Source organism: Varanus komodoensis, unplaced genomic scaffold (assembly GCF_004798865.1).
Source record: "Varanus komodoensis strain SLA01 unplaced genomic scaffold, ASM479886v1 scaffold3, whole genome shotgun sequence".
Lineage (NCBI taxonomy): Eukaryota > Metazoa > Chordata > Lepidosauria > Squamata > Varanidae > Varanus > Varanus komodoensis.
The window spans coordinates 63,081,422-63,094,343 of record NW_025335761.1 but is presented as its reverse complement, the minus strand read 5'-3'; the positions used below and the strand labels follow the sequence as shown (position 1 = coordinate 63,094,343).

The 12,922-nt window shown below is 54.5% G+C and overlaps 1 protein-coding gene across 1 annotated transcript; it reads left to right on the top strand.

Annotated features, from left to right (window-relative positions):
- Window positions 1-354: 354 nt before the first annotated feature.
- Window positions 355-11,165, top strand: MAPK1IP1L (mitogen-activated protein kinase 1 interacting protein 1 like). The gene is made up of 4 exons (XM_044436573.1): window positions 355-447; window positions 4,645-4,666; window positions 5,210-5,905; window positions 7,667-11,165. Exons 2-4 carry the CDS (start codon window positions 4,649-4,651, stop codon window positions 7,676-7,678), a joined length of 726 nt encoding a protein of 241 aa, XP_044292508.1. The 5' UTR covers window positions 355-447; window positions 4,645-4,648; the 3' UTR covers window positions 7,679-11,165.
- Window positions 11,166-12,922: the final 1,757 nt, after the last annotated feature.

Here is a 12,922-nt window from a genome sequence, read left to right as displayed (position 1 = left end):
CTGCGCCCAACACCGATTGCTACGGAGTTTGCACGAGCGGCGGCCATCGCCGTCACGAAGAAGGGAAAATCCAAGGTCGGGGCGCTCGGACGTTGGTCCCGCCGCAGCACCACCAGGCCCCGCCCACCCGCGCGCGCAATTCCCCCTCCCGCCAACAGGGGCCGCTGCCGCTGTCCGGACGGAGCGGCGACTCCCCCCCCCCCCCCGGCAAGGCCGCGCCCACTGCCCGGGCCGCGAGCGGAGGACCAGCGAAAGGGCGCGCGGGGCCGGCGTCACGTGGCCCGCCTTCCCGTCTCTCGCGGGCGACGGTGGGAGCCACGTGATCCCTTCCGAGGTGAAGCGGAAGCGCAGCGCGTTTCCGCTTCCGCCTGGCTGGGCCGAGGGAAGGCGGAGGAGGGAGCGGAGGGTCGCCGCCGTTCTCGTCGTCGCAGCCCCGGCGCGCCCCAGGTGGGTCCCCGGCGGGCGGCGGGGCGGCGTGCGCGGGCGGCCCTCGCTGCGCCCGGGGAGAGGGCAGCCTGCTTTGGGGCCAGCGGGGCGTCGCCTCTCCGGCTCCGGACCGCGGAGGGGCTTCGTGTGAACGGGAAGGGGCGCCGGGGCGGCGCGGCGCGGCCCTGCCCGGGAGGCCCCGGGAGCGCCTCCCACCGGGGACGGGCGGACGGGGCCCCTGCTGGGTGAGTTGCAGCCCGGGGGACCGAGCGGGCCCCGTTCCCGTTCCCGCGGGCGAGCAGCGCGTCGGCGAAACCGGCGACACGCCCCCTTCCTCTGGTGGGCGCGGAGGGTCCCGTTCCCTGGCGGGCTCGCTGCAAGGAGGAGCGAGGGAAGGCCGCCCCTGCCCCGGTGCGCTCTAGCGGAGCGCGCCAGGTCGGTCTGCGGGCCGGGATGGGCGAGATCCGCTGGCAAAGCCCCCGTCCTGTGGTGCAAGCTCCTTCGCCCTGAAGGGGTTCCGGGCATCCTTGCTGACTCCTCGAAACGTAGGCCGGTGATGGCATTCTGAGGGAATGAGGAAAGATACCTGGGGATTCTCTGATGCAGCTGACAGGGAGTGAGAAATGCCAGAGCACCATCTGCCTGGGGAACATACGCCTCGGTCTACTTTCAGCTCTGAGTTTTGGGCAGCGTCCCAAGGGGAATGCCTGCCCATTATTCTGGGAGGAGATCAAGGAGAAAATTACTCATGGAGCATTCTCTGAGTTTAGTCAAACAGCACACGCACTTGTGTACCAAATGTTGGAAGATTAGGAGACGCAGCTAGATAAAAAAGTAAGTGGTTATATGCACTGTGTGAACTTCTGCTGGAAGCATCTGCCTGTTGAGGGGAGTTATTAAAAGAACTTGGCTTAGATACCCTGCTCTTAACTATGTTTAGCTCATCCTAAGTTCTGCTGCTTTAAACTTTTTTTGTACATTTTCACCATTTTTAATACCAGTATATTCTTATTATGTCTTATCATTGGATCTGGGAAAGGAGCAAATAGGCATTTTAAATAATGAAATACTTTTTAAAATGTGGTCTATGAAAGGAGCATGCCTAGGATTATAGTCATATAGAAATTCTTAATGGTGATTTTCTACGGAGCATCAAAAGGCCAGGGATCTCCTGTGCAGCCCGAAGAAGTCACACAAAGCTACCCAGAGGGTTTAGAAAACAGAAGCATCGTTATCTGTGCACGTTGGGTTCACACTTTTGTTTCTCTGTGTGGTTGGCATTCTTGTCTATGCTCTTGTCTGTCCCAGGTCACCTGTGGGGGACCCATCTAGAGCCCTGCCCACCACAGCATTTGTGGGAAGGGCAGAATTGGGGAGGCTGTTGATGTATGTGGCTCTGCGTGGAAGGACATGGCCAAAACAGATGGGTAGCTTCACTCACTCTACTTCCAGGGAGAACGTAAAGGAAGAAGGGGGCATCTGTGAGAGGCCACTGGAGCAAAGCAACTGGAGGATTTCATGTGTGAGCAGATTTGAATTTAGTAGGTGGAACTGATAGCTGGATGCTATTCTAGAAACCTGTTCCTAGAATCCCCTTGCAAAACATTTTTGGGAAACTCAGTTAGCCGAAGATTTGTAGCATTTGTCAAGATGTCAGACTTGAACGCAAACTCCAGTAGGAGTTCCCTGTCCGGTTCTACCCTCCTCCAAATTCCTAGGGACCATTGTGGTTAAATAGTTGTGCTGGGGCATTTCCTTATTCCTTCTCTGAGGCCGTGGTGTCATCATAGTTCAATAGCTCACAACTTTGTCCATTCTGCCAGGCTGTTTCCGCCTATCTCACATTGCTTTGTAAGGGACATTTAACGAGGCATTTAAGAGCTGAAGCTGTCCTCCCTTTTCAGATGCTGGTTGATAAGAAATGTCATGTAACTGTGTGGCCAAAGCAGGTGAAGTGACTGCCCACACTGAAAAAGTTTAGGCAATTTTGCCTTGTGGAAAGGCAGGTGGGATTTGGCAGCTAGGCTGTTAGTGAATGACAGAAGGAAAAATGCGCATTAAAGAAGCAGGGCGAGTCAGAAGGGGCCTCCCCTGCCATCTAGTCTGACCCCCCTCCCCCGTCCCGCTCCAGCCAGCTCAGCTCAGCTCAGCTCATGACATGTCCACCATGCACATTATGTTTAGAAATTTTGCGGTGCTGAAAGAACTGCGAGGAAGAAATAAAGGCATCAGCTGTTGGTATTTCAGTTAGTCCGGCTGATTCATACTGTTGCATCGTGCAGACGAGATCGTGATAAAATAGCTCTGTGTTGATGGTGGACTTGCCCCTTTCTCGATTGGTCCTTCTGATGCTTTGCAGCAACCTTCTCCAGATCTTCTGGACTTCTAAGCAAGCATAGGAGATAGCACTTGTAATCCAAAACACCTGGAAGCGGACTCCGCTTGTTTGATTACTATGTTAATAGATCTTTTTAATGTCAGGAAAAGCTCATTAAAGTGGGGTTCCCTTGTGAAGGGGGAAGGCCTGTCCAGAAGCCTTGTTCTTCCGACAGCTGCACTGTGATGACCTGGTTCACGGGGGGTGGGGGGCGTTCTGGTTCCACCATGTCTTGCGGCGCCGCTGCTTCATTAGCACAGAGTGGATCACTACACTGATACTGAGCCATGAAAAGCCATCTAAAGTGTGGGTCCCTCTAGGCCTTTTCTTTGTCGTCTCTGGCAAAGCAGAAATGCCTGTGGCACCTTTTGGAGAATCTAGCTTTTTTGTTAGTCCCGTAGTCCAAAATCGCACTTACCCATATGCTCTGGCCAAGAAAAAGGAGCTGTCGGATAACTGACTGGACCAGCAAACCAGGTCACACCAGAGCAAGGTATGTGGTAAGACCACCAGGTACCCCAGGGAACCATCTTACTTTGTCCTTGCACACATTTGGTCTGGCCTCTGCCCTACTCAGTTTCTTCCAAGAATTCGCATCCCGTGCACAAAATACAGTGTTGTGACAGAGCTGAGGGGCCAGGTGCATTGAGGATACTCCTAGTCATCCGCCTGAGCTGTACTTTCAGCTTCTAGACGTCTACCGGTGGGTGAGGCTGTGCTGCTGGTATCAGACCCTTTGCATCGCTTTCCTGGGCATGGCTGCGCCCATCCTAGCCTTAGTCATCAGCTGGTTAAAGGTCCTCCGGCTCTGCTCTCCCGTTGGTGGCGTGGGCGTGGCACCTCACAGAAGCAGGCCGGCAAGTGACGATTACATCAACTCGGATCTGTTTTTAGCCTGCATGCTGTTGTGTGGGGTTCGGAGGAAGGACCTATTCTGGGATTCTCTCCTTTCTGCATCAATGAATTCCATATACTCCCTGCTTCTTCAGTGTAAGATTGTATATGAAGCCAGATTGTATATGATAGTTATTCCTGCACGCTCTGAAATACGGAGTAGGGCGAGTGACTCTTTCTGCCCCCAACATCCTTTATACGTGCAAAGGTCTGTGCAGTTCAAGTGTGAACAAACCTTGCAGTGAGACCCAAAGGGGTAAAGCTTTGTAGGGTTTCCTGGGGACTCATAAGCACCTAAAGGTGGGGCTCGGTTGCCACTGCCCCCCGTTAAACCGTTCCCCGGCCAAAGTTGGAAGAGTGTTCTGCTGCTCTTGGCTGTGCCAGGGGACCCTGGAGCCCGCCGGCTGCCCCATGTCCCTTCCCCTGTGCTATTGCAGCATCCGGTTGATTGCGTGGGAATTGGCTAGCGGAAGGGCAGCAGGGCAAATGCAAGCCCAAGCCCAGAGCGCCCTGTCCTGAAGTGTGAGCTGCTGCCCTCAATCCTGGCGGAAAGGTTAGCATGGTCTGGATATCATATACTCATGCGAGTGGTGAAGATGCGCTCCAGCTGGCGCTTTGCACGCATTACCATCTTCAGTGCTGGTGCTGTTTGCCCTTCTTTTTAGGAGGGCTGTGGCTGACAATCCTCAGATCACAGTTTGGAGGACATAGAAACATAGAGAGTCAGAAGGGGCCTCCCAGGCCATCTAGTCTGACCTCTTGCAATAGCCGGCTCCGCTCACGACATGCCCACCATGACACACCTGAGCCCACGAAAAGTTGCACCTGTTCTGTTCAGGAACGGCCAGTTCAGCGTCAGTATCGGAGCACAAAATGAACTTTAGAGTGTGTGTGCCGGCGCCGAAGGCTCTGGACTTAACTGCTCTTCTTCTTTTTTAACTTTACAGGAAAATGTCTGACGACTTCTCGGTGAGTTCTCCAATCTGACAGCTTTCTAAATTGCACCCAGTTCGTGATAAGTGGTGGAAGCAGTTGAGATATTTGAACACATGGTCTTATGTGGTTCTTAGTGAGAGACTTAAAATCTCCGAACTGCATTTGCATAGGGAAAATGTCCAGCTGTTGCTTTACATAACAGACCTTTGAATGTTAGGGTTGAAATGCTTCATTTGGTAATGCGATTAATGCCCCCCATATGCATCAATGCGAGGGTCCCCGAGGTTTTGGGCCCATGGATGATCTGGGAATGTGAGAAACGCGTGTGGGCACTGCCACGTCAACGGCTTGCTAACACACGACACGTTCCTCAGAGGCCTGGGAGCTCCTTGGCAGAGAAATTAAAAGGCCCACTGAGTTTGCCAAAGACTGTCTGGACCTGGCGTTCAGAGGGGCTCAGCTGGCCCCGATGGGGGGATGAGAATGTGGCAGTGGCGAGAAAGGAAGAGTCCACGCAGGTGGGTGCTGCAGGGGCGGTTCCTCGTGCGTCCTCTCACAGCTCTTCCGTCTTCCCAGCTGGCAGACGCTCTACCAGAAAGTTCCCCCGGCAAGACATCGGGAGTGGGCAGCACGAAACCGCAGCAGCCCAGCCAGCCCCCACAAGCCTGGCCGGCCTCCAATCCCTGGAGCAGCACCCCCAGCGCTCCCCCCACAGCTCCGTCCGGATTGCCTCCGAGCACGTCCACGTCCAACGTGCCCTTTGGACCCCCACCCTCCGGAATGTATCCTTCCTTGCCCCCCGGAGCACCTGTCCCTTTTCCTCCTCCAGGCTCTGCTTGTCCCCCCGGTGCGCCCTATCCGCCTCCGGGCCCCGCCCCGCCGGGCCAGTACCCTCCCCCCAGCATGCCCTTCCCGGAGCTCCCGAGGCCCTATGGGGGCCCGACAGAGCCAGCTGCCCCTCCTGCTGCCGTTGGACCGTGGGGATCCATGCCTGGCGGCGGCTGGGGGCCCGCCGTCAGCGGCCAGTACCCTGCTCCTAGTGTGCCATACCCACCCCCGGGGCCATACTCCACCCCCACCCAAACCCCCGGAGCTGCTCCCACAGTGCCGTGGGGTGCCGTCCCCCCAGGCACGTGGGGACCTTCGCCGCCTGCCCAGTTTCCTCCGCCGGCAGGGTCCTACCCGGCGCCAGGACTGTACCCAACGCCGCCCAACCCCTACCAAGTGCCGCCCGCGCCGACTGGAGCCCCGTCCATGCCTGGCGGCCCTCACGTGAGTATCCCAGCCTCCCTCTGGCAGCCGGTGGGCGAGGGTGCCCCGGCCAGCTCCACTCTGGAACGGTCAGTGGCCGAGGGGCCTGGGAGGGAGCCAGCTGCGGGCAGCGGCTTTGCGGCCGCGTGGACAGAGCTCCGGACTCGAACAGACTCCGGTCCAATCTGGCTTGGCATTTCTTGCAGGCAGCCAAGAGCAGCAGAGATGCTCTTGGAACACCTTCCAAGGACTGCCTGGCGTGGCAGTTGGACTGCTGGGCTAGGACTCGGGGGCAGGTTCGGTTCCGAGTCAGCCATGAAGCTGACTAGGTGGCCTTGGGCTCGGACTGACTCTGCCTAACCTACCGCACAGGGTTGTTGTGAGGCAAAAATGGAGAGGAGGGTTGCATAAGCAGTCCTGGGTTCTTTGCAGGGAGGATGTTGGGAGAGATACGCAACCCACCTTCCTGGATCTGGCACCGCCTGGGGGTGCGCCAAATGCTGAGGAGCTTGCGCAGGTGGCGCTGCCGTGCTCCTCTCGCTTGCGGGGCCCTGGGGCAGCTGGTTTGCCATCACGCGAACGGAGCACTGGACTGGATGGACCCCTAGTCTGATTCAGCGGGGCTTTCCTTACGGTCTGGCGTCTTGCAAAGGATTTTAGGGTTCTAGACGTCTCCGCAGGAAGCTTTTCCACATTGCTCCAGGGAGCCCCAGTCTGTGTGGCAAAGCATTTCGGGATGTGTTCAGGAGCATGCATCAAATTCGTGAGTCAGCCTTGCCCAACCTGCTCGAGCTGGGGGGCAAGACCCAGCTTTCCTGAGCTGAGCGGCATTGGTGACGCACACAAATGGGGTGTCAGGCTGTGGAAGCGTCTTGGGGGCTGTTCCACAAGCAGTGTGGGCCCCACGGAGCACTTCCACAGCTGCAGGGGAAAGGGGGCTTCCCTTGGAAGCCGGCTGGGCATCACTGATCTTCTCCCCGAGAAGAAACATCCAGAAAACATTTGGAAAACAGCTCGGATGAGCCCATCAGAGTTTGGTGTGAGCAAGCAGGCCTTGGAACTTGCCAAGACCTCACGTTCCGACATTCCAAACTCCATGATTCTCACCTCTGAAACGGCTAGGTGGAAATTCACGTCTGGGGCAGACGATTCCAAATCAGTCCAAGCTAAGATGCATGTTCATGCAAGACTCGGAGAGACTGAGTTCAAGAAGAGCCTGTTTCCGGTGGGAAGTCCTTCCCTCTGCCCTTTTCTTTGCCACAGAGTCCCGCAGAGTACAGGGGGAAGCCTCTCACCCCGTGGCCTAGGAGCGGAAGCTCAGTGGGAGGAAATGTTTCTAAGCTGGCTGATTTTGCCAGCCTTTGGTGTTGGTATTCACTGCCTTAGAAATAAATGAGGGCTTCTTAAAAATTGAGCAGACAGTGCAGGGAAGGGGTGTGCTGTTGAGGGTTGCTAGTTCAGGGTCTGAGGGCTGCAGATGTTCTGACAATCATGCTGTTCATGGATGCATGAGAGTCAGGTTTCTGGCCATGATGTCTGAGGAGAAAGCTTGCTGGTCCGGGCTAAGCGCATCCAAGCTGAGGCAGGAGACACATGCATTTATGTAGACCACAAGACCCGTTTGTTGGTCTCAGCTCCAAAGGCAGGGCACTTACACCTTCGAACAAATTTGATTTGTTTCAGCCAGTAGAAACGGCACCTGGGGCAGCTTACAGTCCCAAAGAAAACTTTGCTAAAACGATACAGCAGTGGGATTTGACCTCTTCCGTTTTGTTTCCACAGCCCTACCGCTGAACTCATGGCCATCTGAGGAAGACTGCCCCCCCCACCTGCTATTGACAAAAAAAAAAAAAAGAAAAGAAAAAAAAATTGTTTTCAGTAAGCTTTTGGAGTCGAGGAGTGCGCTCACCTTCACGCCTGCCCGAGGTGTGTGAGCGCACCTCTGCGCAAGCAGGTGCAGACGTGACCGTTTTCTTTGTTGAGATGAATTAGGATAAGCGGCCCCAGCGCCACCTCTCTGGTCCTTGCTTGAGTGAGGATCTCTGCTTGGAACAGGCGGGGGTTGCCCAGGGAGCAAGGATACTCTGGAGCACCAGCGATCATTGCAATCCAGGATCATGGCCGTGTCTGTTTTTAAATGCTGGACTCCCAGGGCTGGCCAGACTGACAGCCCGTCCCCCTTGTCTGTGTGTTCGGGTTATTCAAGTCATTTCAATAAACGCGATGTGCTGTAGAGAAATTCTTGAACAAGCGGGCTCGGTGCACTACCGTCATTCCTCCCATTGCAGAGAAGCCATGCATGTCCAGCCGGGGGCAACGCTCAGCATCCAGTTTGGGGAGACAGGGCTCTTGACATTTACTCGGTGATCGTTGTATAAGTCAATTCACGTGTCCAGGCGGTTGGAATAGACCGCCCTGGAACAGAGAGCAGCTTTTCTCCCTCATTTTCATGAGCCGTCTCGGGAGAAAAGCACACGTTAAATCGGACTGCTTTTAACCCCAAAGCTACCTGAATTTCAGTTTCACAGGTGAGCGTCCCGATCGCCTGACTTCTGCAAACTGAAGTCTGAATTGTGCGTGCTTTGCAAGGGCGGGGGCAGGAGTAGGGCCGGAGGCCATCCTTTTTCGGCCATGATGGTGGGGCCTTTGAACCACACGTTACTGTGATTCTTACTTTGAACCTGTGCGCCATTCCGCCCTGCCCCACGAAGTGCAATTGGACCCCTTCACTTGGTTAGGCTTCCTGTCCCACAGATTGGATGGTGGGCTGTAATCTCGGATTAACCAGGACGGTCCGTTGTCGCTGGGGCCACCGCCCCCTGTGCTTGTTCTCAGTTCATCTCGGCGCACCTGATAAAGTGTGTGTCCTGCCTTGCATGTCCCTCTTTCTTCCCTTTGGCTTTTGAAGAGGTTGCCCCTGTGTGGAGTCTCTGCAGCGAGCCATTTGAGGCAACGTGGCTTTCCTTGTTGGGATTAGCAGAGCTTTTCATCAGGAAGCAAGCTTCCAGCAAGTCCACCCTTGAGTAGCCCAAACCGGTAAGAACTGTCTGGTTGGCAGGCGCCCATAAATTTGCATCTGGTCGCTTGGGGACCGACAGGGTGGGTGTCCCACCAGCACGACGGGGCATGGCGAGGAAAGAGGAGGGTGCTCGAGGCAGGGGGTCTCTTCCAACAGCCCCCACGCCAGTTGGCAGCCCTTCCTTTTTATGGGTCCCGTGCAGTTTACGGCACTTCCCTCAAAAGGAGGGTCTGCTCCCGCAAGGGCATTGCATCTTCCCGGTGTTTTCAAAGCACTGTAACTTGTACCTGGGAAAATGTGATTTGTTCCCCAGAAAGTGATTGCAGGGAAACGCTGCTGTGAAGGGGATGCAGGCAACAATGAGAAGTCTTTCCCATCTCCAGTTTGGGAAGCTGGAGGCCCAAACCCTGAAATGAAGTCCCAGTATCTTTCAAACCTCCTCTCTCCTTCCCCCAAACTCTTTGGAGGCTGTGCACTCTTCACATGTTCTGGAGTGCCCCCTTCACCTTGCATGCATGTTTGCAGGGTGGTTGGTGTCTCTCCCGAACTCCTGCGTCCATTTGGGATGGCCGGCTGGTCATGGTTCCCATGAAAAATCACCTTACTGTAAGGTACTAAAGCTCAAATATAGTTTTGGTATGTGTTGCCTCTGGAAAGGCCCTGAGAATAATCACTGTCAGAACGCCACTCTAAATCGGTGTGGTTCTGCAGCCGTTTGCCATGTTGGATTGCTCCCATCAGGAGAAATGTTGGATTACTCCCATCAGGATGATCTATTAGGCAAATTTGGGTTGATGCGAAAGCCTGCAGGCTCCCTAGAAGGGTGACGTGAAGGATGAAGTTACCCCTCCTACAGATCAGCCCAATTCCCTTGTGCCTTGTGTATCAACACTGCATTCTAGGAGCTCCTGGAAATGAATTGTTGGAACTTGGTAGAGTTTTTACAAGGCCTGTTTGCAAAGCCTGATGCTCACAGAAGCAATTTGTCTTGGTGTCATCTCTGGGGGACAGTCTGTTCCGGGGTTCCTGAGTGTTGGGACACTCCTGGGCAAGACAGCCTGTGGGTTTGGCTACTGGCGCAACCTTGTCTGTGTCTACTCAGAAGTAATCCCACTGAGTTCAGCATGACTTTTACTCGAGGGTAGGTGGGCGTAGGACTGCAGAGTTGGGCCCACAATGTAGACGGGAGGCAAAAGGCCCCCCCCCCCGCCCCCCGAGGCGAGCGCTGGACCAGAGGGGCCTCTCCTTGATTAACGTGCTCCAATTAAGCACAGGCAGCACACAGACTCCGTGCAGGCGGTTGCGTACCAATTAACCTCCTGTGCTCGGGCAACCCGACTTTTGTGCCAAGAAAATCTGACTCCCATAAAGCGTATGAACCCTGCAGATTTGCACACGCTCGACTGCGTAAGTGTGATGCGCTTGCATAGGAAGGGGCCACAGCCCATCCCCGGCCCCCACCCAGCGGGCCTTTTCCGTGGCCACTTTGGAAATCCCAAGGGGGCACTCCTCTTTCACATCGGCTGAGATTGTGTGGCCAATTCCAGGGTGCGCCTCTTCTTTCCATGGAGAGGTTGCATAAGCACCATCACTGCCTACTTGGAAAGACGTTGGCCAGCGCAGATACTGGTCTCACCTTTTTGCTGCTGGGCGTTCTTGAGAGAAGCAGTTCTGTCTCTGTTCTGGATGCACAGAAGGTGGCATTAGGGCAAAATACCTGTAGAGCCAATGTTTCGATGAAAAGCCAGTTAAAAGCGCCCTGCTTGATCATCCCCATCACTCCTTGTTTAATGAGAAGCGCTTAAATGCTGACACCCCTTCCTAGGATTATGTTTCCCCTCGCCATGGAAGGCATTCCTTCAGAAGCAATTGTTGTTTAATGCTGTGTAGTAAAACTTAATGATTCTGTCCCAAGTGTGAGCAATTTTTTTGGGCCTGATGCTTGTTACGCAATGGAAACTGTATTGTTCCTATGGTGTTCTTTGTGAGTTAAAAACTGCTGAAAAGTTTGGGGTGGTTCTTTGGCTTGTGCTTCTGGGATGGATATTTAACTGCATTTGTTTACAATATGGAATTATTAAGCAATCACACTTCTGAAGTATAGACCGTATCACCTGCTGCTGTATTTTTTTTTTCTTTTTAGATGACAAATATTTGCTGTATGATGTTAGTGAAGAGGCTTTAAATACAGGATCTGATATTTTTTTGAAAATGCTGTCACTTTTTGTATACAATTAGACATTAAACGTATTTTCAAGATGACTCTTGTTCTGCGTACTTGTAAAGCTTACCTTTTACGGGTCACACAGTGAGAAAAGGAGCATCAGGAGTTGTTCCCTGTACTGAAGACATGTAGTAGGTTTTTTCAATATCCTTTTAACTCTCATTGCTTCCCCCGAGGAATTTGGGAATTGTCATCTTGGCGTGGTGCTAAGAATGCTACGGCGGCCCGGCGTCTACTCACTGGGAGGGACAGCCAGCGGCACACAGCGAGAGTCTGAAAAACCGTTTAGTGCCGCCACTTGGCAGTCGTAACGCTTCCCAAGATGCCTTGGATAAGTGAGCCCATTTTATTGCTGGGAGGGGGGCCCGTCGGAGCTGCCTTCTCCGATTTGTGGTGGTCAGAGAGCAGAAAGTCTCCTGCCTTTCCCACGCAGCCGCCATCTTTCTAAAAGCCTCAGCTGATGTCACTGGCGGTCTTCTCAACTCTGGGCTCCACGACCTACAGGGAGACCTCTCCCAGCTCCATACAGCCCAGATGCTCCAACATCGGAGGCCTTCTTCTGAGTGACCCCGCTTGAAAAGCTTGGCTGGGGTCTTTGGCAGCCACTCCCCCCATTCATGGAGTGATCTCCCCGTTGATGCCCACCGGGTGCCCACCCGCTCCTTTTGGTGCCAGGTTAAGACTGTCGTTCAGGCCAAGGCACTTAAGCCGCTCTGGAAGTGCTTTTGGAGGTCTGTCAGCCTGGTTGCGAGAACTCGGCTCCTCTGCAGGCATCCAGCCGGGGAGCGCCAGCAGAGAGCGCCAGTCCTAATGGCAGAATTGTGGGCCACAAGCCAGCACGCCTGGGGTACCGTGGCTGAGAGCGTCTGGGGTCCCTTGGGAAGACTCACACAACAGCTTCTGCCTAGCTGGATGCGAGGCGGCAAGAGAAAGTCGCCACTTCACATGGCCTCGCAAGCAGAACTCCCGATCCAGCAAGTGCATTCTTGAATGCACAACACAGAGCCTTCCGAGGTGGTCCTGCTCGGAGACGTGGTGGCTGCCCGCCAGAGCCCTGGAGAGGGCGCGCGACCGCTGAAGTCCATCCTTCGGTTCACCTTGGCCACATCTGCATCTTTGGGGCCCATTTAAACGCCCTGCTCTTTCTCTACTGCTGTGCATACAAGGTGCCCTCCCCAAGGAAGGGTGCCCGGGAATTTAGCTGTTTTATTTTGAAAGAAGTTCCGCCACCTTCGTTCGGTATCCTCTCTGACGGTGGCTTAACTTTTGGAAGTTGCGCCGTTCTGCACTCCCATAACACAACAAGCAAGCCTGTGCGGTTGCCATTGTCTGCCTGATAAGTAATCAGATGGTTTCTCCTTTATCATGGTTTCCATCCTCCCTGCCTCTCTCTCTCAGTGTTGCTAAGTGTCCCATCAGCCACTGCGCCTGCAGCTCAGTCCCAAGGTGCATCACTCCGTGCCTGTGTCACCTGCCTCCTCCTCGGCCCACACATGGAGGCTGGATGGCTGGAGCAGCTCCCACAGTTACTGCTCTTTCCAGGGGACTCTGGTAGCTGCATGCCAGGACCATGGAAACCATGATCCTGGGTTCAGACAACACAGCAGACCGACCATGGTAAAAAAGAAAAACACCACCATGGCTTGCCCTGTTGTTTGAACCCAACCTAACATACATACATACATAGGCTAACTGAAATAAATCATGCCTGCAATTTCCTACCTTAACCGGAAGAGGGCACTAGGGCTCCTGCACGAGCCAAACGATGCCACTTTTCCATCTTCAAACTTCAGGT